This window comes from Heterodontus francisci, chromosome 26 (assembly GCF_036365525.1).
Source record: "Heterodontus francisci isolate sHetFra1 chromosome 26, sHetFra1.hap1, whole genome shotgun sequence".
Lineage (NCBI taxonomy): Eukaryota > Metazoa > Chordata > Chondrichthyes > Heterodontiformes > Heterodontidae > Heterodontus > Heterodontus francisci.
Genome location: NC_090396.1, coordinates 73,769,301 through 73,794,606, shown reverse-complemented (window position 1 = coordinate 73,794,606; position 25,306 = coordinate 73,769,301). Strand labels below are relative to the sequence as shown.

Genomic DNA, 25,306 nt, shown 5'->3' with positions numbered 1-25,306 from the left:
TTTCACCCTCCCTTGCTTATCAAGAAGGGTGGCACCTTGCTGGGGTTTGGTTGCACTGGTGTGAGAAATGCACTGGTAATGGCCACTATTCACACATTAGCCTCAGCAAGTTACAAGACCATGACGGGGTGAGGCCCATTGCTGTCTTCACATACATGCACTTTCAGCAGCCACTGATTAACAATTAATGGGAATGCGGGTCAATCTTCTTCTCCCTAACAAGCATAATCTGGACCTGATGTAGCTCCTCCAACACTGTCCACCTGAAATCAGGTCAGTTTAGCACAGATAGAGAATTGAACTTGGAGCCTTTGTGCACAATGAGGATGAAATACTCACTGAGCCACGAGGGAACCTTAAAGCCCTTCACACTCTGTGATACAGATTCATATTCTACCTGCCCATGACCTTCTTTAGCACAGACCACAGGTGATCTACAAGTAAATCACAACTCTGCAAATTACCAGGCCCATAACCTGCAGAGAACCCTCTCTTCCAATCTCTGATGTATAGCTGGGTTAAACTGAAGCTTTATACTGGTGTCAGCAGGTAACTAGTAGGATCACTCTTTGTATTGAAACAACAAAGAACAAAGAACAAAGAACAGTACAACACAGCACAGGAACAGGCCATTCGGCCCTCCAAGCCTGCGCTGATCTTGATGCCTGCCTAAACTAACACCTTCTGCACTTCCGGGGCCCATATCCCTCTATTCCCTTCCTATTCATGTATTTGTCAAGATATCTCTTCAACGTCGCTATCGTATCTGCTTCCACCGCCTCCTCTGGCAGCAAGTTCCAGGCACTCACCACCCTGTGTGTAAAAAACTTGCCTCACACATCCCCTGTAAACTTTGCCCCTCACACTTTAAACCTATGTCCCCTAGTAACTGACTTTTCCACCCTGGGAAAAAGCTTCTGACTATCCACTCTGTCCATGCCGCTCATAACTTTGTAAACCTTTATCATGTCGCCCCTCCACCTCCATCGTTCCAGTGAAAACAATCCGAGTTTTTCCAACCTCTCCTCATAGCTAATGCCCTCCAGACCGGGCAACATCCTGGTAAACCTCCTCTGTACCCTCTCCAAAGCCTCCACGTCCTTCTGGTAGTGTGGCGACCAGAATTGCACGCAATATTCTAGGTGTGGCCTAACTAAGGTTCTGTATAGCTGTAACATGACTTGCCAATTTTTATACTCTATGCCCCGACCGATGAAGGCAAGCATGCCGTATGCCTTCTTGACTACCTTATCCACCTGTGTTGCCACTTTCAGTGACCTGTGGACCTGTACGCCCAGATCTCTCTGCCTGTCAATACTCCTAAGGGTTTTGCCATTTATTGTATTCCTCCCACCTGCATTAGACCTTCCAAAATGCATTACCTCACATTTGTCCAGATTAAACTCCATCTGCCATTTCTCCACCCAAGCCTCCAACCGATCTATATCCTGCTGTATCCTCTGACAATCCTCATCATTATCCGCAACTCCACCAACCTTTGTGTCGTCTGCAAACTTAATAATCAGACCAGCTACATTTTCCTCCAAATCATTTATATATACTAAAAACAGCAAAGGTCCCAGCACTGATCCCTGCGGAACACCACCAGTCACATTCCTCCATTCAGAAAAACACCCATCCACTGATACCCTCTGTCTTCTATGACCGAGCCAGTTCTGTATCCATCTTGCCAGCTCACCTCTGATCCCGTGTGACTTCACCTTTTGTACCAGTCTGCCATGCGGGACCTTGTCAAAGGCTTTACTAAAGTCCATATAGATAACATCCACTGCCCTTCCTTCATCAATCATCTTCGTCACTTCCTCAAAAAACTCAATCAAATTAGTAAGACACGACCTCCCCTTCACAAGACCATGCTGTCTCTCACTAATAAGTTCGTTTGTTTCCAAATGGCAGTAAATCCTGTCCCGAATAATCCTCTCTAATAGTTTCCCTACCATTGACGTAAGGCTCACCGGCCCATAATTTCCTGGATTATCCTTGCCACCCTTCTTAAACAAAGGCACAACATTGGCTATTCTCCAGTCCTCTGGGACCTCACCTGTAGCCAATGAGGATGCAAAGATTTCTGTCAAGGCCCCAGCAATTTCTTCCCTTGCCTCCCTCAGTATTCTAGGGTAGATCCCATCAGGCCCTGGGGACTTGTCTACCTTAATGCTTTGCAAGACACCCAACACCTCCTCCTTTTTGATAATGAGATGACTGAGACTATCTGCACTCCCTTCCCTAGGCTCATCATCCACCAAGTCCTTCTCTTTGGTGAATACTGATGCGAAGTACTCATTTAGCACCTCGCCCATTTCATCTGGCTCCACACATAGATTCCCATCTCTGTCCTTGAGTGGGCCAACCCTTACCCTGGTTACCCTCTTGCTCTTTATATATGTATAAAAAGCCTTGGGATTTTCCTTAATCCTGTTTGCCAATGACTTTTCATGACCCCTTTTATCCCTCCTAACTCCTTGCTTAAGTTCCTTCCTACTGTCTTTATATTCCTCAAGTGCTTCATCTGTTCCTAGCCTTCCAGCCCTTACAAATGCTTCCTTTTTCGTTTTGACTTCTTCTTTGGGCCTCCTTATCTCGAGAGACAATGGATATGCGCCTGGAGGTGGTCAGTGGTTTGTGAAGCAGCGCCTGGAGTGGCTATAAAGGCCAATTCTGGAGTGACAGGCTCTTCCACAGGTGCTGCAGAGAAATTTGTTTGTCGGGGCTGTTGCACAGTTGGCTCTCCCCTTGCGCCTCTGTCTTTTTTCCTGCCAACTACTAAGTCTCTTCGACTCGCCACAATTTAGCCCTGTCTTTATGGCTGCCCGCCAGCTCTGGCGAATGCTGGCAACTGACTCCCACGACTTGTGATCAATGTCACACGATTTCATGTCGTGTTTGCAGACGTCTTTATAGCGGAGACATGGACGGCCGGTGGGTCTGATACCAGGGCGAGCTCGCTGTACAATGTGTCTTTGGGGATCCTGCCATCTTCCATGCGGCTCACATGGCCAAGCCATCTCAAGCGCCGCTGACTCAGTAGTGTGTATAAGCTGGGGGTGTTGGCCGCTTCAAGGACTTCTGTGTTGGAGATATAGTCCTGCCACCTGATGCCAAGTATTCTCCGAAGGCAGCGAAGATGGAATGAATTGAGACGTCGCTCTTGGCTGACATACATTGTCCAGGCCTCGCTGCCATAGAGCAAGGTACTGAGGACACAGGCCTGATACACTCGGACTTTTGTGTTCCGTGTCAGTGCGCCATTTTCCCACACTCTCTTGGCCAGTCTGGACATAGCAGTGGAAGCCTTACCCATGCGCTTGTTGATTTCTGCATCTAGAGACAGGTTACTGGTGATAGTTGAGCCTAGGTAGGTGAACTCTTGAACCACTTCCAGAGCGTGGACGCCAATATTGATGGATGGAGCATTTCTGACGTCCTGCCCCATGATGTTCGTTTTCTTGAGGCTGATGGTTAGGCCAAATTCATTGCAGGCAGACGCAAACCTGTCGATAAGACTCTGCAGGCACTCTTCAGTGTGAGATGTTAAAGCAGCATCGTCAGCAAAGAGGAGTTCTCTGATGAGGACTTTCCGTACTTTGGACTTCGCTCTTAGACGGGCAAGGTTGAACAACCTGCCCCCTGATCTTGTGTGGAGGAAAACTCCTTCTTCAGAGGATTTGAACGCATGTGAAAGCAGCAGGGAGAAGAAAATCCCAAAAAGTGTGGGTGCGAGAACACAGCCCTGTTTCACACCACTCAGGATAGGAAAGGGCTCTGATGAGGAGCCACCATGTTGAATTGTGCCTTTCATATTGTCATGGAATGAGGTGATGATACTTAGTAGCTTTGGTGGACATCCGATCTTTTCTAGTAGTCTGAAGAGACCACGTCTGCTGACGAGGTCAAAGGCTTTGGTGAGATCAATGAAAGCAATGTAGAGGGGCATCTGTTGTTCACGGCATTTCTCCTGTATCTGACGAAGGGAGAACAGCATGTCAATGGTCGATCTCTCTGCACGAAAGCCACACTGTGCCTCAGGGTAGACGCGCTCGGCCAGCTTCTGGAGCCTGTTCAGAGCGACTCGAGCAAAGACTTTCCCCACTATGCTGAGCAGGGAGATTCCACGGTAGTTGTTGCAGTCACCGCGGTCACCTTTGTTTTTATAGAGGGTGATGATGTTGGCATCGCGCATGTCCTGGGGTACTGCTCCCTCGTCCCAGCACAGGCATAGCAGTTCATGTAGTGCTGAGAGTATAGCAGGCTTGGCATTCTTGATTATTTCAGGGGTAATGCTGTCCTTCCCAGGGGCTTTTCTGCTGGCTAGAGAATCAATGGCATCACTGAGTTCCGATTTGGTTGGCTGTATGTCCAGCTCATCCATGACTGGTAGAGGCTGGGCTGCATTGAGGGCAGTCTCAGTGACAGCATTCTCCCTGGAGTACAGTTCTAGGTAGTGCTCAACCCAGCGGTCCATCTGTTTGCGTTGGTCAGTGATTATGTCCCCCGATTTAGATTTGAGGGGGGCGATCTTCTTGATGGTTGGCCCAAGAGCTCTCTTCATGCCATCATACATTCCTCTGATGTTTCTGGTGTCTGAGGCCAGCTGAATATGACTGCATAGGTGTTGCCAGTAGTCGTTTGCGCAACGCCTAGCTGTTCTTTGTGCAGTACTTCTGGCTGCTTTAAGTGCTGCGGATGTTAAATCGCTGGGGGCTTTCTTGTAGTTCAACAGTGCAATGCGCTTAGCGGCTATGACAGGTTCCAGCTCTTCATTATGAGATTGAAACCAGTCTGCATTTCTCTTCGCACTTTTGCCGTAGGTGGTCAAAGCTGACTCATAGATGGCGTCTCTGATGTGGGCCCACTTGGTCTCAGCATCCCCTGTGGGAGTGTTTTGAAGGGCTGTTACAAGTGAATTTAGAAATTTTTGTAACAGCTGTGGGTGAGAAATTCTGCTCGTGTTGATGCGCGGGTGGCCCTTCTGCTTGGAATGATGCAACTTCTTTGGTCTGAGTCTAACCTTGCTGCACACCAAATGCTTCCTTTTTCGTTTTGACTAGGCTCACAATATCCCGTGTTATCCAAGCTTCCCGAAACTTGCCAAACTTGTCTTTCTTTCTCACAGGAACATGCTGGTCCTGGATTCTAATCAGCTGATGTTTGAAAGACTCCCATTGACAAAGACAACATCGACAACTTACATTTATCTAGTAGTAAAATGCCCCAAGGCACTTCACAGGAGCGCTATGAAACAAAATTTGACACTGAGCAACATAAGGAGATCTTAGGACAGGTGACCAAAAGCTTGGACAAAGCAGTAGGTTTTAGGAAGTGTCTTAAACGAGCGGCGAGAGATGGAGAGGTTTAGCGAGCTTAGGATCTTAACAGCTGAAGGCATGGCCATTAATGGTGAAGCAATTAAAATCGAAGCTTCTCAAAAGGCCAGGATTAGTTGAGTGCAGATATCTCGAATGGTTGTGGGGCTCAAAGAGGTTACAGAGATAGAGATGGGAGAGGCCTTGGAGGAAATTTGAAAACAAGGATAGGAATTTTAAATCAAGGTCAGCAAGCACAGTGGATGATGGGTGAATGGGACCTGAAGTGACTGGCAAGAAAGGCGAGTCTAACGGTGATAAAGGCATTAATGATGGTTTCAGCAATGAGACGGTGAGTTAGGGATGAAGATGGGTAATATTTCAAAGGTAGATGTTCACAGATTTGCTGATGAACCGGAAATGGGGTTTGAAGCTAATCTCATGATCTAACAGGGCACTGAGACAGTGCAGTGACATGTTGGATCCAAAGTAAAGTTAACTTGGATTATCTTAAATTACTTCATCTCTTTTCAATTTAAAAAAACATGATAGAAAATGGACTTCTCTCCTCTTCTCACACTAGTCTTCCAAACCTGCAAATGGACCAGAAATGTGGGACATGTGCATTGTATCATGGCAAATTCCTGTACTTACTTTCAGTTTGCTTAACCCACTATGTAGGGACTTTGCGATAGCACAAGCTCCTGTTGACCGAACCAAACAATCTCCAAAGTTCACGATCTCCAGCTTCTGCAGAGTTTCCAGTGCCTTAAATAGGGAGGTGAAAATGACGAGAGTTAAAACGACAGACTATGAGACCACAGCTCCAGTCCAGCTTGTACATGAAGAACACTACTTCCCAGGATGCCTAATCACAGTTGTAAGCAGAATTACTTTGTGACCGTTTCAACTTGATCTCCAATGAACAGGAACTTGTAGCACAAACAAAAAGTAAATCCAGCTGACAATTCAGTATTACCGAACTGGATAGTAGGAGGTTCAATTTGAGAATTTTCTAGGCCCCCCTCTGCCTCATCCTCACTATCCCTTTCATCCTTCACTGTCTCTATTACTTGACTTTTACCTGTTCTTGCTTATCCTCCTCCCCGGCGGTGATATTGTTTCAACATATTGATGAGACACAGCCGATTCTTTTTCCAGCGATCTGGGGTGACTATCAAATAATTTATTTTACCAAACCTTTTGACTACCCTATATGTTCCACTGACCCGTGCTTTCAGCCGTTCACCCTGAAAAGGCAGTCATACAAACACCTCATCCTCTGGTTGAAATATTCGGGTCTTGGCATGCTTGTCTGCCCATTTTTTCATAATTGTTTGGGAAGCTTTCAGGTGCTCCTGAGCCACTTTGCAGGCTCTCATGAGCCGTTCCCAGAACACGAATACATAATTTAACACAGACGATTTGTCCCTCTGTTCTAAAAACTTTCCTTTTATTAGTTTCAGAGGACCTCATATATCATGTCCATAAATTAATTCAAAAGGAATAGAACTGGTAGACTCATTCGGTGAATTCCCGGTGTCAAACAAAAGAAATTTCAATATAATAAAAGCAAAATACTGCGGATGCTGGAAATCTGAAACAAAAACAAGAAATGCCGGATTCACTCAGCAGGTCTGGCAGCATCTGTGGAAAGAGAAGCAGAGTTAATGTTTCAGGTCAGTGACCCTTCTTCGGAAGAAGGGTCACTGACCCGAAACGTTAACTCTGCTTCTCTTTCCACAGATGCTGCCAGACCTGCTGAGTGAATCCGGCATTTCTTGTTTTTGTTGTGAAAAGAAATTCCAAACCTTTATTACAATCATGGCAGTATGCCCTGATCATTGTTTTGAGGGTCTGATGGTACCTTTTTAAAGCCCCTTGTGTCTGTGGGTGGTTTGCTGAAGACTTTAACTGTGTTATACCCAGATTATTCATAACTAACTGAAAAATTTTAGACTTGAAATTGGAACCTTGATCCAACTGAATCTCAATCAGTAATCCATATCTAGTGAAGAACTGGGTTAACTTCACTACCACTACCCTAGCAGAAATTGTTCTCAAGGGAATGACTTCTGGGAACTGAGTAGACATATCCATGATAGTGAGTATATATTGATGTCCTGCTTTTGTTTTTGGTAAAGTTCCCACACAATCTAACAACACCCTACTAAATGGTTCACCAAAAACTGGTATGGGAGTTAGAGGTGCTTGTTTTATGTCAGGTTGCAGTTTTCCCACAATGTAACATGTATGGCATGTTTTACAAAACTGCACCATGTCCTTGTAAAGGCCTGGCCGGTAAAAATGTCGACTTATACATGATTGGGTCTTCCGGATCCCCACATGTCCCACCATAGGAATTTCAAGGGCTATCCTTAATAGTTCCCGGCGATATTTGGGCGGTACCACTATCTGGTGAATTACTGTCCATTCTTAGTCTGCAGGTCTGTGAGGAGGGCTCCACTTCCTCATCAGAATCTCATTTTTAATATAGTAGCCTTCCAGAACACCCTTTGCCTCAACTTCAGTTAGAGCCTATTTTTCCACTTTACTTAACTCTGGATTGGTTTGCAGAGCCTTGATCAGAGAAGACTTACTGAACATTTCCTTTGGATCATCCAAATTCCCAAAGAAAGTTTCAGATATTCGGCTGTCTGTCTGTGGTGCCAATTTGACCTCCGACAATGGAACTTATTTAGCCATTGCTCGGGTTACTACACATGAAGGAAAACTTCCTGGAACCTTTTCCTGCAATTGCTTTGTCTTTGACTTCACTTGGTCTTTCCGTGACCACTGGAGAAGCTACTACCTTCGCTTTGGCCAAATTATTCCCCAGGAGTAGGTCAATTCCTTCTACAGGCTAACTATGGACAGCTCCGTTACCGTTCCAGACATCAGTCGCACTCCAGACGCACCCGATACAAAGGTATCCTCGCCGATACCATTCACTAAAACCTTGGCATTCTGTGCATTCTCTAGTGGAAAATATATGCCTTTCCCAAGCAAAAGCGTTTGGGTGGCTCCTGTATCCTTAAGTATAACTGTAGGTTTACCTGCCCCACTTGAGCGATAAGGAGTTACTTTTCCTTTTGACAAGAATTCACTATAACTCTCAGGTATCTTGTTCACGTCCCCCGCACTCAGTGGTTTTTATACTTGGCCTTACGGCTGCAGTCAGAGCTACAGCCTGATCTGTCATAATCTCGGTCAGGGCCCCTTTCTCTGCATTAGCCTTGTGTACCCCAGTAAGTCCCATGTGTTTACCCTGCAACTTCCAGCATTCTGCACAAATGTATCCCACCTTGTGGCAATGGAAACATTTCGGCTTTCGGAACTCACTTCCACCCTCAGCACCTTCCTTTCTGGCCTGAGGAGGAGATCCCGGGGCGTTCCCAGCTGTCCCTTCTTGACCCTGGCCACTTGCCTTCCTTTCACCTTCCCACCTTCTATCCATCTCAGGTTTGTGGGGGTGACAGACAAAGGGTTTGTGCTTGTAAACAAGTTCATAATCATCAGCAATCTCAGCTGCCTCTCTGGCTGTTGAAACCTTCTGGTTCTCAACATCGGTTCTTACTAATGGAGGGAGTGAAATTTTAAATTCTTTCAGCAGAATTATTTCCCTAAGGGTCTCATGCGTGGCCTCTACCTTTAGTGCCCGCATCTAACGATCAAAGTTAGTTTGCTTTACCCTCTCAAATTCTATATAAGTCTGCCCAGGCTGTTTTCCAGAGGTTCCAAAATTTCTGCCTGTAAGCTTCAGGGACTAACTTATAAGAAGGAGAACAGCCTGTTTTGCCATTTCATAATCTGCAGACTGGTTTCAATCTCATAATGAAGAGCTGGAACCTGTCATAGCCGCTAAGCGCATTGCACTGTTGAACTACAAGAAAGCCCCCAGCGAGTTAACATCCGCAGCACTTAAAGCAGCCAGAAGCACTGCACAAAGAACAGCCGGCGCTGCGCAAATGACTACTGGCAACACCTATGCAGTCATATTCAGCTGGCCTCAGACACCGGAAACATCAGAGGAATGTATGATGGCATCAAGAGAGCTCTTGGGCCAACCATCAAGAAGATCGCCCCCCTCAAATCTAAATCAGGGGACATAATCACTGACCAACGCAAACAAATGGACCGCTGGGTTGAGCACTACCTAGGACTGTACTCCAGGGAGAATGTTGTCACTGAGACTGCCCTCAATGCAGCCCAGCCTCTACCAGTCATGGATGAGCTGGACATACAGCCAATAAAATCAGAACTCAGTGATGCCATTGATTCTCTAGCCAGCGGAAAAGCCCCTGGGAAGGACAGCATTACCCCTGAAATAATCAAGAGTGCCAAGCCTGCTATACTCTCAGCACTACATGAACTGCTATGCCTGTGCTGGGACAAGGGAGCAGTACCCCAGGACATGCGCGATGCCAATATCATCACCCTCTATAAAAACAAAGGTGACCGCGGTGACTGCAACAACTACCGTGGAATCTCCCTGCTCAGCATAGTGGGGAAAGTCTTTGCTCGAGTCGCTCTAAACAAGCTCCAGAAGCTGGCCGAGCGCGTCCACCGAGGCGCAGTGTGGCTTTCGTGCAGAGAGATCGACCGCTGACATGCTGTTCTCCCTTCGTCAGATACAGGAGAAATGCCGTGAACAACAGATGCCCCTCTACATTGCTTTCATTGATCTCACCAAAGTCTTTAACCTCGTCAGCAGACGTAGTCTCTTCAGACTACTAGAAAAGATTGGATGCCCACCAAAGCTTCCAAGTATCATCACCTCATTCCATGACAATATGAAAGGCACAATTCAACATGGTGGCTCCTCATCAGAGCCCTTTCCTATCCTGAGTGGTGTGAAACAGGGCTGTGTTCTCGCACCCACACCTTTTGGGATTTTCTTCTCCCTGCTGCTTTCACATGCGTTCAAGTCCTCTGAAGAAGGAATTTTCCTCCACACAAGATCAGGGGGCAGGCTGTTCAACCTTGCCCGTCTAAGAGCGAAGTCCAAAGTACGGAAAGTCCTCATCAGGGAACTCCCGTTTGCTGATGATGCTGCTTTAACATCTCACACTGAAGAGTGCCTGCAGAGTCTCATCGACAGGTTTGCGGCTGCCTGCAATGAATTTGGCCTAACCCTCAGCCTCAAGAAAACGAACATCATGGGGCAGGACGTCAGAAATGCTCCATCCATCAATATTGGCGACCACGCTCTGGAAGTGGTTCAAGAGTTCACCTACCTAGGCTCAACTATCACCAGTAACCTGTCTCTAGATGCAGAAATCAACAAGCACATGGGAAAGGCTTCCACTGCTATGTCCAGACTGGCCAAGAGAGTGTGGGAAAATGGCGCACTGACACGGAACACAAAAGTCCGAGTGTATCAAGCCTGTGTCCTCAGTACCTTGCTCTACGGCAGCGAGGCCTGGACAACGTATGTCAGCCAAGAGCGACGTCTCAATTCATTCCATCTTCGCTGCCTTCGGAGAATACTTGGCATCAGGTGGCAGGACCATATCTCCAACACAGAAGTCCTCGAGGCGGCCAACATCCCCAGCTTATACACACTACTGAGTCAGCGGCGCTTGAGATGGCTTGGCCATGTGAGCCGCATGGAAGATGGCAGGATCCCCAAAGACACATTGTACAGCGAGCTCGCCACTGGTATCAGACCCACCGGCAGTCCATGTCTCCGCTTTAAAGACGTCTGCAAACGCGACATGAAGTCCTGTGACATTGATCTCAAGTCGTGGGAGTCAGTTGCCAGCGTTCACCAGAGCTGGCGGGCAGCCATAAAGGCGGGGCTAAAGTGTGGCAAGTCGAAGAGACTTAGCAGTTGGCAGGAAAAAAGACAGAGGCGCAAGGGGAGAGCCAACTGTGTAACAGCCCCAACAAACAAATTTTTCTGCAGCACCTGTGGAAGAGCCTGTCACTAGAATTGGCCTTTATAGCCATTCCAGGCGCTGCTCCACACACCACTGACCACCTCCAGGCGCTTACCCATTGTCTCTCGAGATAAGGAGGCCAAAGAGAGAGAAGCCTCATCAGAAAGCATGGAATAATCTTCACAAGCTCTGCAAATCAACCTGCTTTGCATAAGCAGTGTCCAGCTTTCCTTCAGCTACTTCATCTGTCTGGCTATCTTTTCAAAAGAAATGAAAAATGCCTCTACGTCCCTTTCCTCAAACTTCAGGAGAGCTTGCACAAATTTAAACAGCTGTCCACTGGGTCCCGGGCTGGAGTCAGTTCTTTCCTCACCAGAATTTTCATCGAGGTCAAGGCCACCCTGTATTTTTAGTTCTAGCTTTTTTTAATTCGAATACCCTTTCTTGCTCCCTGTCTTCTTTTTCTCTTTCTCTCTCTCTTTTTCTCTCTCCTGCCTCTTTTCTCTTTCCTTTAGAAATTGTAGTTCAAGTTTTTTTCATTTCTTTTTCCTGTTCAAGCTCAAGTTTTTTCACTTCCAATTCTCTTTCCTTTTCCAGCTGCTTCATCTGTAACTGAATCCTAGCTAATTCAACTGAATTATCATCCCGATTGCCTTTTCCTTCTTCCAGTTTCAAATGCTGTGCTATTACTTCAATTATGTCTACTTTCTTAACTCCTGGTTTTAACTCCAACTCCAACTTTGCTGCCAATTCCTTTAACCTAGCCTTGGTTAAGATTTGCAAATCACTCAGGGATAAGTTCTCCCTCCCCAGAAAGGTCATAGCAACTGACAAAGCTATTGGGTAGTGTAAACTTTTACTCTAATGCACAAGAAACCTGGTGTTTTCCTTTTCCCCTTTACAATTATTATTACCCCACTTACAATTGCATGTCGTCGGCTTTGCGTTATCCCGCACATAGCCCCCAATTATATGTTCGGACCGAGGTGGGAGGAGTGCACTGTCTTTCTCTAGTTCCACTTCTCCACAGGTCGCAACATATATTTAAATGTTTACCCAGTTACCAATACGGCCAATTATATACTCTATTTTTATTTTAGAATAAAACCCACCAACCAGGTTTTTTTAAATAAACAACAAAATTATTAATTTATTATAAAACAGGACTTAGTTAATAAAGATACAAAGCTTTAACAACTTTGAAGCCTAAGATCAGCCTTGATTGTACTGAATGGCGGAGCAGGCTCGATGGGTCATATGGTCTACTCCTGCTTCTATTTCTTGTGTTATAAAACAGTTAATTTTGGACTGCATTTGCAGCTGTATCAATTTTTAATTCTTTGTTCTTTTATTGTAACCATCTCAAAAATTATGAAAAGGGGACAGAACACATGGATGCACGATCTGAATGCTTAACAGTTTTCTCTCAGTGACACAGGAGCAGCACTTCCTTCCATCCAGCTCCTGCTACATACAATGGAACCACTGGATGCTGCAAGTGAGAAAATATTTCAATTCCCAGGACTGCCATCACTCATTCTGCAGCATGCGATAACACCAAAATAGAACTTATGCATTACTTCCCCGCAATAGGCTGTCCACAAACATATTATAGAACAGAGTGAAATATTTTCTTCATTGGAAATTCCAGTCAACACATAGAAAGCAAAGATCTCAAAAACGGTAGTAGTGGGTAAAAAAAAATGTAGATCTGAGATCAGGCTCAATGATTGTCCAGTTACTCTGGAGCAGTGGAAGCAAAATAACCAAGGAGAAAGGCAGTCAATAATCCTGTCAAACCCATCAGCAGGATCAGATGTGAGGCTGTCAGGGAAAGAACACAGCACTAGCGCTGTCTGCAAAAAATAAGCAAAACACGTTGACAAGATTTTTCTGCAGTACTAAAAGCCTGGGTTTATAACCTACAGAATGTGAGTTCAAATCCCTGTTCTAGTCCAGAAAGCCAGTTGGTGAAGGATGATACTGGAGCCAATCTTTCCTCAGTCTTATATTTATTTACAGAGTGAAACATTACAAGCATATACCTCCTAACTCAACCACCCACTGTTACAGTAAATGTCTCTTGATATGTGTTCAAGCAAAACCCCAATTAATGCCCTCAACCTGCATATAATTAAACACAACTGATACACAATTAACAATCCCACCATGGGCAGTTTGAGAATTTGAAATCAATAAAAAAAATCTGGAATTCAAAAATTGTTATCAGTAAAAGTGACGATGAAGCTGTCAGATTGTCATAAAAACCAAACTGTTCCATTAATGTTCTTTAGGAAAGGAAACCTGCTGTTCTTACCTGGTCTGGACCTACATGTGACTCCAGTCCCACACCAACATGGTTGACTCTTAATTGCCCTCTGAAGTAGGCATAGCGAGTCTCCTAGTAGCATCAAACTACTACCAGTGGCTCAAGATGATCACTACTACTTCTCAGGGCAACTAGTGGATGGGCAATAAATGCCAGTCTTGCTAGTCACACCCACATTCTGGGAATGAATTTAAAGAAAGCACTCGCAAATGAACAAAAATGAGAAAATGAACAAGACCCTAGATTAGACCTAATAATACAGCTTTTTTTTAGTCGATCAAGGGATGTGGGCATCGTTGGCTAGGACAGCATTTATTGCCCATCCCTCATTGCCCTTAAGAAGGTGGTGGTGAGCTGTCTTCTTGAACCGCTGCAGTCCATGTGGGGTAGGTACATGAACAATGCTGTTAGGAAGGGAGTTGCAGGATTTTGACCAGCAACAGTGACGGAACGGCGATATAGTTCCAAGTCAGGATGCTGTGTGACTTGGAGGGGAAATTGCAGGTGGTGGTGTTGCCAAGCATCTGCTGCCCTTGTCCTTCTAGGTGGTCGAGGTCGCGGGTTTGGAAGGTGTGCCAATCAAGCGGGCTGCTTTGTCCTGGATGGTGTCGAACTTCTTGAGTGTTGTTGGAGCTGCACCCATCCAAGCAAGTGGAGAGTATTCCATCACACTCCTGACTTATGCCTTGTAGATGGTGGACAGACTTTGGGGAGTCAGGAGGTGAGTTACTCACCACAGGATTCCTAGCCTCTGACCTGCTCTTGTAGCCACGGTATTTATATGGCTACTTCCATTCAGTTTCTGGTCAATGGTAACCCCCAGGATGTTGATAGTGGGGGATTCAGCAATCGTAATGCCATTGAATGTTGTTATAATCCTGTAGTTTTATTTCAGGGAAGAATGCGGTGTTCCTTTAAGGCTGGAAAAGGAGTAATACTACTTTAAGGCAACAAGCTCCAGAGACAGAGTAAAAGAGTGCATTCGTATTGCCCTGGGATACAGCCACTCAGAGATTGTGATTCACAGAGTGCACTCTGGTTGCCCCAGGATACAGCCACTCAGAGACTGAGGATCAAGAGATATATCGTTGCTGACTGACATTTGAAAGTAGCTGAAAAACTGGCTTTTGAGACAGTTAACAGAGACAGACACAGACAGTCAGCCAGTATATACTGAAAGAAAAGAGAGCTCTCTCTTGGTTTATTTAAACCATATTTATTATACTCTCAGAATTCTGATGTCAAGCCAGATTAATTTCTTAAAAGAAAATAACCAATTCTTTTAATTACTGAACTGTAATTGTTGAAATTCATCGCTGGAAAAGAAGATCAATTCAACTGCTGAACTAGACTATGGACAGTTCGACTGTTGAAGAACCTTATTTTTCTCCCCCATCGGATGGCTATGAGGACTTCAAACAACCTTGGTCTATTCCCCAGTGGAAGATTTCAGTTCAGCAGGAGCGTAAATATACAAGGACACTAATTTTTCTATTTTAAATGTTGTTTATATTGTAGTAGTGTTTAAGAATTTAGTTTATCTAATTAAGCAGTTAATTTGTTGATCTAAAGACACCTGGTTTGGTTAGTCTCATTCGAGGGTTAATAGATGGTAAAATTTGGCTGGGTCTTTCTTTAATTTGGAAAGTTTAAAATGATATGTTAAGCGATCTGTGGAGGGACGGGACTGAATCAACAGTGCGTTTCTCCCAACACTATCAGAATCGTATATTTTGATTGGGGGCTTTGACTTGAGTGGTCGATCGTAACAATGTCAAGAGGAGATGGTTAGATTCTCTCTTGTTGGAGATGGTCATTGCCTGGCATGTGTGTGGCACGAATGTTACTTGTCACTTTTCAGCCCAAGCCTGGATACTGTCCAGGTCTTGCTGCATTTCTACACTTGCTGCTTCAGTACCTGAGGAGTTGCGAATGGTGCTAAACATCCCCACTTCTGACCTTCTGATTGAAGGGAAGTCATTGATGAAGCAGCTGAAGATGGTTGGGCCTAGGACGTCCAACAACCACAACCATCTTTCTTTGTGGTAGGTACGACTCCAACCAGTGGACAGTTTTCCATGATTCCCATTGACTCTGGTTTTGCTCGGGCTCCTTGATGCCATTCTCGGTCAAATGCTGCCTTGATGTCAAGGGTAGTCACTCTTACCTCACCTCTTGAGTTCAGCTCTTTTGTCCATATTTGAACTAAGGCTGTAATGAGGTCAGGAGCTGAGTGGCATTGACAGAACCCAACCTGAGTGTCACTGAGCAGGTTATTGCTAAGCAAGTGCCATTTGATAGCCTTGTTGACTCCACCTTCCATCACATTACTGATGATTGAGAGTAGAGTGATGGGGCAGTAATTGGTCGGGTTGGATTTGTCCTGCTTTTTGTGTACAGGACAAACCAGGGTAATTTTCCACATTGCCAGGTAGATGCCAGTGTTGTAGCTGTACTGGGGCACGGCAAGTTCTGGAGCACAGGTCTTCAGTACTATTGCTGGAATGTTGTCAGGGCCCATAGCCTTTGCAGTATCCAGTGCCTTCAGTCATTTCTTGATATCACGAGGGGTGAATCGAATTGGCTGAAGTCTGGCATCTATCATGCTGGGGACTTCAGGAGGAGATTGAGATGGATCATCCACTCGGCACTTCTGGCTGAAGATTGTTGCAAATGCTTCAGCCTTATCTTCCACACTGATGTCCTGGGCTCCCCCCATCATTGAGGATGGGGATATTTGTGGAGCCACCACCTTCAGTTAGTTGTTTGAATGTCCACCACCATTCACAACTGGCTGAGGAATTGGAGTTTCATTATAGAAATACTTAAAAGTAATACCATCCAAGAGACAGTGGGATTGAGTTTCCAGGTGTCCATCATAAGGCTCTTTACTACAGAAACTGTTTGCTCAAAGTAAGTAATCAACAGACGGGATCACTGTACTTCCACCAATTCTATGAGATCTGATGTTCACAAAGGTTAGTGACACTCAGAGGGGTGAAACTGCTTAGCATTCCACCCATCCTGGAAAGTATGGGCCAGAAATTGGAGAAAAAAGATAATTTCAAAAATACTGAGGTGTCTATTATTGTGCTGGAGGTATTGGCCAGGAAAGTAGCAATACCCAGCTTAGACATACCCGCCTCCTAGATCCACCTGCCAGATACTGAACCTAGAAGAATGCAGCCAGCCAGTTTAACACTGTGACCAGCACCTGGAGAAGGTCAACAAAGAAACATGAACAATAATAAACGTTTGTCATTTTACTTCTGTAATACTGTGATGCCTACACTCCTTCTTTCTTTCCACTAAACAATGTAGAGCACCTTGTCATGCAGGCCCCCACCTGCCAAGAATGAGGCACATTAATTTTGCCACATGAACATTAAACTTCAAATTGTTGCTGGGAAGAAAAGAGGGCCTACACAAGGAATTGCCAGGCCTCTAGCTGGAAAGACATTTTTTGCATACTAGCAGACAATATTGGAACAATGGAACCAATCCCTGCTCCCAATACACGGAAGATGTGGGCAGACCAGTTTAGTCCCATGACTAACTGGCTGTTGCAGAGTTTTGAACTGAGAATTTTAAATTGGCCAGAGAATTTGAACCCAGGAAGCGCTTGGCTCCTGGATTGAGAACATATCTCTCCTGTCTTATCTCATCTAGTTCTCACTGGCTTTGGAATCCATCGAAGACACAGAAACCCCTAGAGAGAAAAGTCTCCTACAGTGAACAAGATTGAAGAAGAATAGTGGGCCCCAATGAAAAGTGGCACAGCGGTTAGCACCACAGCCTCACAGCTCCAGTGACCCAGGCTCGGCCTGTGTGGAGTTTGCAAGTTCTCCCTGTGACTGCGTGGGTTTCTGCTGGGTGCTCTGGTTTCCACCCACTGCCAAAGACTTGCAGGTTGATAGGTAAATTGCCCCTAGTATAGGTAGGTGGTAGAAGAATTGAGGGAAGGTGGGGATGTAAGGGAATATGGGATTAATGTAGAATTAGTATAAATGGGTGGTTGATGGTCGGCACAGACTCAGTGGGCCGAAGGGCCTCTTTCAGTGCTGTATCTCTCTATGATTCTATAACTACCTACAAAAGGACTCTACAGTGAGCTCGAAGCACAGTAACAAGAAACTCTTCAGATATTGCCTCAAATCTCTTCACTTTATTTTTCTTCTGTCTCTATTTGCATGTGCGTATCACTTATGCATGCTAATGTGGGGCACAGCATGTATCCGTAGGCGTTAACTGAATTAGAGTTTAAGTTTTAATAAATTTCACTTTTCTTCTTTAAACCTAAGAAAGCCTGTTCGTGCTCATTTCTTTGCCTTATAATTGGAAAACGGTGAACAAGGATTCACCAAGGGGGAGCTAAAAACACGGAGTGTTTAAATTAAAACCCTGTTACAGTAAGACCAGGTGAAGGCAGAAAGGGAACCCTAGAACTCTTTCTCACATGGTCGTAACAGAAATTTGGGTGCTAGCGTCCGGAATTTTACCCATAGACAAACGAGAGAAATTCGAAGTGGGAAGCCAAATTGTTCCTAATCAAAAAAGGAGCAAGATTTTAATACAGGTTTTCTTGTAGTTGCATGTAATTGAATACTAACATGTCTACAACTGAAGCTAGTAGCTCTCCAAACAAGGGTGAAGTAACTTGAGATAAGTTAAAAGCACTGTCGATGGAGGAGTTGGGAAAATGGCCAAGCAGTGTGGGATCACTGTATCGTGGCAAGGCTAGGAAGTCTGAACTCCTAAGACCAGTGGTCAACCATTTTTCTCTTGAATCTGAAGAAGCAGAAGCAGTGTTAGAAGCAGAGTCCGACAGGGTACTGCTAGCAAAGATACAATTGGAACAGAGGAAACTTGAATTTGAGGAAAGAGAGAGGGAGAGAGAGCCTTCCAAAAGGAATGTGAAGAGAGTCTTCCAGAAGGAACGTGAAGAAAGTGTAGGGCAGGAGAGAATGAGAGATAGACAGGAGAAGGAATGAGAGAGAGAGGAGAGAGCGAGAGAAAGAATATTCCAGAAAGAATCCAAAGAAAGAGAGCTGAAGCGGCTTGAGTTAACGAGGGGGTGACAGAGGAACCCCAGTGAAAGCATGGCCAATACGGAGGAGTATAATTCAGGGTTGGGTACAAAACTGCTAAAACTCGCTCAACTAATTCCAAAATTCAATGAGGAAAATGTGGAAGCATTTTTTGCATTGTTTGAGAAACTGGTGAGGCAGCTAAAATGGCCAGCTGAGAACTGATCTCTTTTACTACAAAGCAAGCTAACTGCAAAAGCTCATGAGGTTTAGTCCTTGCTGCCAGATGAGGGTTCATCAAATTATGAACTGACCAAAAATGCTATCCTCAGGGCATATGAAGCCTATCGCCAGAAGTTTAGAACCCTCAAAAAGCAAGCTAGCCAAACTTATCTGGAGTTTGAAAGAAGTAAGCAGCTGTCTTTTGACCAGTGTCTGAGGGCTCTTAAAATACAGCTCATCTATGAGAATCTCAGGGATGTAGTTCTATTAGAGGAATTTAAAAACTCTCTCCCACTCTCAATAAAGACCCATGTGGAGGAGCAGCAGGTTCAGAGAGCCCAGCAAGCGGCCGTTCTGGCCGATGAGTTTGCTTTAATTTATAAGTCCGTTTCCCAGGGGAGAATCTTTCCTAATCACCCCCACAAATCTGAAAAGGACAAAGGGTGGGAAGGTGATCTCCACGCAGGCAGTCCTGGGAGAGAAAGGAGAGCAGGAGACACAGGAGGCCCTCCTCCAGCCAAAAAGGAAGGTGCTGTGAGCAACAGTGAGACCCGGAGACCTGTGTGCTTCCATTGTAAAAAAGCAGGGAATTTAAAAGCTGACTGCTGGAAACTAAAGGGAAAACCAGTTGGGTTAATCAGGGCACACCTGCTCAGTGAAGACAGGACACTGATGGAAAGCACAGCAGAACAATCTGTGGCTTTAACTGCAGTAAGAGAGCAACCCAGGAAGCTTACTATGGCTAGTGCAGGAAAAGCTAATAGGATTCCTGAAGGCTATCAGGGTTTTGTGTTTGAAGGGAAAGTACCCCTCGAGTGGGGATAGCAAGGGAGTTCCCACTATCCCTCCTGTAATTCTCAGGGACACAGGGGCCACTAGATCCCTTTTACTGGCAAAAGGCCTGACCTTTCCCCCAGAGAGTGCAGTGAACACCAAAATGGTGGCGAATGGCATTGGAGGGCAGTATATGCATGTACCTGTACACCAGATGCACCTGGAGTGCGACCTAATTTCTGGACCGGTGACCATAGGAATCGTCCTTAGTTTGCCTGTGGACGGGGTTGACCTGCTCCTAGGTAATGATCTGGCGGGGGTGAAGGTGGTAGCCCCCCCAGTAGTGAAAGAAAGACCGCAGGAGGTCAGAGAGACAGGGCAGTGGCAGGACACAGACCCCTGCAGAGTCCTTGAATGTGTAGTGGATCAGGCCATGATCAAACCAGCTCCCCCAGAGGAGGCTGCATTGGCACTGCAGGCAGATGACCATGAGGTCTGCCTGTCTGAGACTTTCTTTGGAAAGTTATAGAGACCCTGGGAATGAATTAAATGGATTTTCCCTAGCTGAGGCTCAGCGAGCCGACCTAGTATTGCGAGAGTTAGCACAGGCTGCCAATCTGAAAGTGAAGCAGAGGGAGTCCCTGATTGCTACTATTTAAAGAATGAGGTACTGATGAGGAAATGGAGTTCTCATCACAGACCTGAGAGAAAGGAGTGGACAGTAGTTCACCAGTTAGTGGTGCCACAGAGGTACTGGGGAGAAATATTAAGAAGGGCCCATGAGACTACAGTGGCTGTACATGCTGGTATACGAAAGACCAAAGCCCATATAAGACAGCAATTTGACTGGCCAAAACTCCACAAAGATGTGATGCAGTACTGCAGAAGTTGCCACATGTGCCAGCATGAGGAGAAACCCCAACCTACCGTGAAACCTGCACCCTTAAGTCCTGTACCGGTTTTAGGAGGACCCTCCAGCAGAAGGCGGGTGAACTGTAAGGGACCCCCACCGAGAACAAAAGGGGACAGGCAGGCACACAGCTGGCAAAAGTTTAGAAAGAGAAGGGGAAAAAATGACCAAGAGGGTAGATTAAAGGAAGTCCGGGAGGAATCCCGGATGAAAACTCCTACTGTCCGGTCAGCCAACCCTGAAAAATGTGAAAAGTTAGACCGCACATCCTCCTATGTAAATGTCAACATTAGAAGCAGAGTTGCTATCAGCATTTACAGGAACCTGCAGAGACAAAGAAAGACCACCGGGGGCACAGAAACCGTGAGGGTGATGCCTCACCTCATCGAAGTTCCACAGGAGGGTGCAGTCATGTCTGCACAAACACCTAAAGGCAGGGGTGTCCCAGAGAACAAAGGGGAGGTGAACAAAGAATCCTCCCCCACAGTCACAGAAAAAGGGAACCACCCATCCTCTGAAGTCAAAAGCCTTTGCATGACTCAGCAAAGCACAGAGTTCAGGATAGACCCGACCTCTACTAACTCTGCTGAAAAAAAAATTACCTCAGCAGCAACCAAGACCCTTGGCAGTCATGGCAATGGGCAAACGGAAAAACTGCTTCCCCAAAGAACCACATGGTTACTGGGATGCCAAAAGGGGGAAATTAAAGCAGCAGTGGCACCCAGAAAAGACAATTTTACTAAGCTTTAGGATTCATGAATGAATGGAAATGAATGAGAGAAATGCATCTTATATCAAACCTGTTAATGAAATGCACTTTTTGTTTTCAAATCATTCCCCTGGGTGTGGAGGTGTCATGCAGGTCCCCACCTGCCAAGAATGAGGCACATTAATTTCGCCACATGGACATTAAACTTCAAATTGTTGCTGGGAAGAAAAAAGGGCCTATCACATGGAATTGCCAGGCCCCTAGCCGGAAAGACATTTTTTGCATACTAGCAGACAATGTTAGAACAAAGGAAACAGTCCCTGCTCCCAATACACAGAAGATGTGGTCAGACCAGTTTAGTCAAAACACTAACTGGCTATTGCAGAGTCTTGAACTGAGAGTTTTAAATTGGCCACAGAGAATTTGAACCCAGAAAGCTCTTGGCTCCTGGATTGAGAATATCTGTCTCCTGTTTGCTCTCATCTCGTTCTCACCAGCTTTGGAATCCATTGAAGACACAGGAATCCCTAGAGAGAAAAGTCTCCTTCAGTGAACAAGGTTTAAGAAAAATATTGGGCCCCAACGAAAAGCAAGAATTACCTACAAGCAAGAACTACCTACAAAAGGACTCTACAGTGAGCTCGAAGCCCAGTAACAAGAAACTCTTCAGATATTGCCTCAAACCTCTCCACTTTATTTTTCTTCTGCTCTATTTAGTCTCTATTTGCATGTGCACATCACGTATGCATGCTCGCGTGGGTTCCAGCGTGTATCCATAGGCGTTAACTGAATTAGAGCTTAAGTTCTAATAAATTTCATTTTTTCTTCTTTAAATCTAAGAACGCCTGTTTGTGCTCATTTCTTTGCCTTATAATTGGAAAGCGGTATTGGAACAAGGATTCACCAAGGGGGAGCTCAAAATTTTAAATTAAAACCCTTTTACAGCAAGACCAGGTGAAGGCTGAAAGGGAACCCCCAGACCTCTTTCTCACCCAGTCGTAAAACCCTGGAATCCAGAGCTGCCTTGAATCGTACATTGCAACACAAGCAAAACATATAAATACTACTGCTGTACCTGGCAACACTGCAGTATAAGTCAACAACGGCTCTACAGCTCTGTAATTCAGTGAAATACCAGAATAGAAGCATTAGCCAAAAATAGGGGTGTCACACCTCTGTTGCTTGAGGGTGGTTTGAAGTGGACTGAAAGGTCCTAGACCCAAATTCCAATCCTTGGGAGTTTAAATAAAGTCAGAGGGAGGAGGCAATTGTTATAATGTGAAGATGTTTGAGTTATACCATGATATGAACAACCTGGGTGGCTTGTGATTCAGGGATGCTCCAGATTCCAGGTGGTCTGGGTTGTTTCGTGGAGAGAAAGAAGTGCAGCATACAATATTGCAGAAGCGAAATGACACAATCTAAAATACTGTTCATGTGTATGTACTAACGGTTCTCCATGTGCCTGGTTGACTGCATACTCCGAGGCTCATAGCACTATGTACACTATGATGATGAACTAGCACAAAGATGGGCATCTCTACCTCTGATATACATAATGTGCAAGACCAATGGTTGGCTGAGAGGTACATGGTGTTCCCTTTGGCAGCTATAAGAAGATGGTGATAATGAGATCTCAGTGATACAACTTTAAATCCTCAACATCTTCCTCTCCTAGTGCCAAGCACAATGTTCTGGCCCTGTTGTCACTCCCTTAGAGGGAATCTTTGCCTGATAGTCCTGCCCATGTGCACTGACCTTCCATTCATCACCTGAAAGGATCTTGGCAGCTACATTAAGAGTTGTCCTGCTGCTGTGTCTAGTGGTGGGTTCATGTGTTTAGTAGTGATTTAGAGTCGGACTTACAGGGGACACACGTGCTAGTCCTTATGATTACTGGAAATATACATAGACATAGAACATAGAACAGTACAGCACAGTACAGGCCCTTCGGCCCACGATGTTGTGCCGAACCTTTAACCTACTCTAAGATCAAACTAACTACCTACCCTTCATTCTAATAGTCATAATATGCTCACATTAATTGGACCCACAACTTCAGAGTTTTTGACATGCCACACATTGGTGTTCAAAAACTTAAAGCTTTGCTCACTTTTACTAGCCAGTATGTGTTCCTAAACTGGAACTTAGCAAATTCAGAAAAACACACCTGGACTTGAATTCATCCCAATTCAGGACTGGATAAAGCTCAAAAACCATTGTAACAATCATTTCAGTCATAAGTGAATCCTCTGTTTAGTAGCTGATCAAAGAGCTTGGGACTTTAGCATCAATAGGTACATTATGGAGAAGACAATAGCTTCTAGTCCAGTGGTGCTAGGACTCCTTTTTTTTGCACTGATTACATTCTGTACTCACCTTGCACAATAATACAAGGGCAACTCATTATAATCAATACTCACTACTATCAACACGACAGACTAGGAGTGCTACGGTGGGGTAGGGTGGAGAGGGAAGGGGGTACAAGGGATGAATATCCAGTTGCTGGTCATCTTTGACGTCATCCTGAAATGGAGCAGGAGAAATTACTGGAGACAGCCCATTTTACCATGTTGCATACAATGTACTTAATTCTAAACTTGGGCAATGTCAGAGAGGGAGGCAGCACTGCACTTTATCCATTGTGCAGCTTTCCAGTCACAGGCAGGCAATTCTCATATATCAATGTATTCACCCAACCAGCAGCCCATTCAATGTGGCAGGTACCAGCACTGTGTAACGCTGCCAAATGAATGCAGCATGTTTGGTAAATAACACTGGCACTTCTGACTGTGCTTGGCTGAAGCAATCGTGGAAGCTGGCAGGATAACAGGGCATTCATATGTTCAGTTCTGTTCCTGTGGTCATAGTCCAGCTGCACATTCATGGAGTGGTAGCCCACTCTGCTCCTGGACAGAGTAGCAATGGGGACGGCGGGGTGGGGGGCAGTGGGGAGGCACCAGATACACAGCAGCATTATGGACACTGAAGATGGCATTGTCACCTGAGATGTCAGCAGTTCCTACATGTGCTTGTCGTTTAAAAGGAGACTGATAGTAGGATGCAATTTATTCAAATTTTCTGCTCCCAAGTATAGTTTTTTCTGATTTTTGAGAAAGGAAGAAACTTAAACTCTAAATAGTAATGTAACTATTAAATTTATGCAAACCTCCTCCAGCCCTATAACCCTCCAGGATCTCCGCACTCTCCCAATTCTGGCCTCTTACACATACCCGAATCCATCGCTTCATCATTGGTGTGCCTTCAGCTGCCAAGGCCCTAAGCTCTGGAATTCTCTCCCTAAACTTCTCCATCTCTCTACCTCTCTCTACCTGATTAAGGTACTCTTTAAAACCTAATTCTTTGACCAAGTTTTTGGTCACCTGTTCTCATATCTCCTTGATATCAAATTTGTTTGCGAAGCGCCTTCGGACATTTTACCATATTAAAGGTGTTATATAAATGCAAGTTGTTGTTATAAAACCTCTCATCTCCAATGTAACTTGAAGAATTCTCATTCATAGCGGAATATAATGAAATGTCTCACTCAATTTTTCATACAGTCTCTATATAGCGATTGTGTATGGCAGGGAAACATGCAACTACCCAGTCATTAAGGCATTTATTTAACAATGTGTCCTCATTTCATTAAAATATTCGATGAGGCATGAAATGTGAATTATAAAATGCTAACTGCATCAAATCTAAATATTTTTGTATGGAAGATTTATTTCCCTAATGGAGTAAGTATTCTACAATAAACTCTGCATAATTTAACCAAACCAAACAAAACATGGAAGGGAGAAAAAAAACAAGTTAATCGAACCCACTTGTGTTTGCTCTGCAATAATTATACAAAGTTAGGAGTACTCAGCGTTAATTCTGTACAATAGTGAGTCTGTACATGCTAATGCTATGCTGTAGGTTTGTTGCAATATTTTACAGTGAATGATTGTTAAATATAAACAATAGTTTAAAATGTAAATGTGTGATGGAGCTGAGTAACATGAACAACACTGACATTGACCGGATTTCAAGATCACAGGAACAGGAGGAGGCCCATTCAGCTCCTCGAGCCTTTGAGTAAATCATGGCTAAACTGTACCTCAACCACATTTACCCACCTTTG

At 44.9% G+C, this 25,306-nt stretch overlaps 2 protein-coding genes across 3 annotated transcripts in view; both read right to left on the bottom strand.

Moving 5' to 3' along the window:
• LOC137384469 (ran GTPase-activating protein 1-like) overlaps window positions 1-25,306 on the bottom strand; it is a 752,042-nt gene that overhangs the window by 137,049 nt on the left and 589,687 nt on the right. For both annotated transcript variants that reach the window (XM_068058587.1, XM_068058588.1), the window contains exon 7: window positions 5,979-6,092. In XM_068058587.1, coding sequence (XP_067914688.1) covers window positions 5,979-6,092 — 114 coding nt within the window. The remainder of the gene's footprint in view (window positions 1-5,978; window positions 6,093-25,306) is intronic.
• Window positions 1-25,306, bottom strand: part of LOC137384470 (nucleoside diphosphate kinase) — a 423,199-nt gene that overhangs the window by 383,611 nt on the left and 14,282 nt on the right. The window lies entirely within an intron of this gene.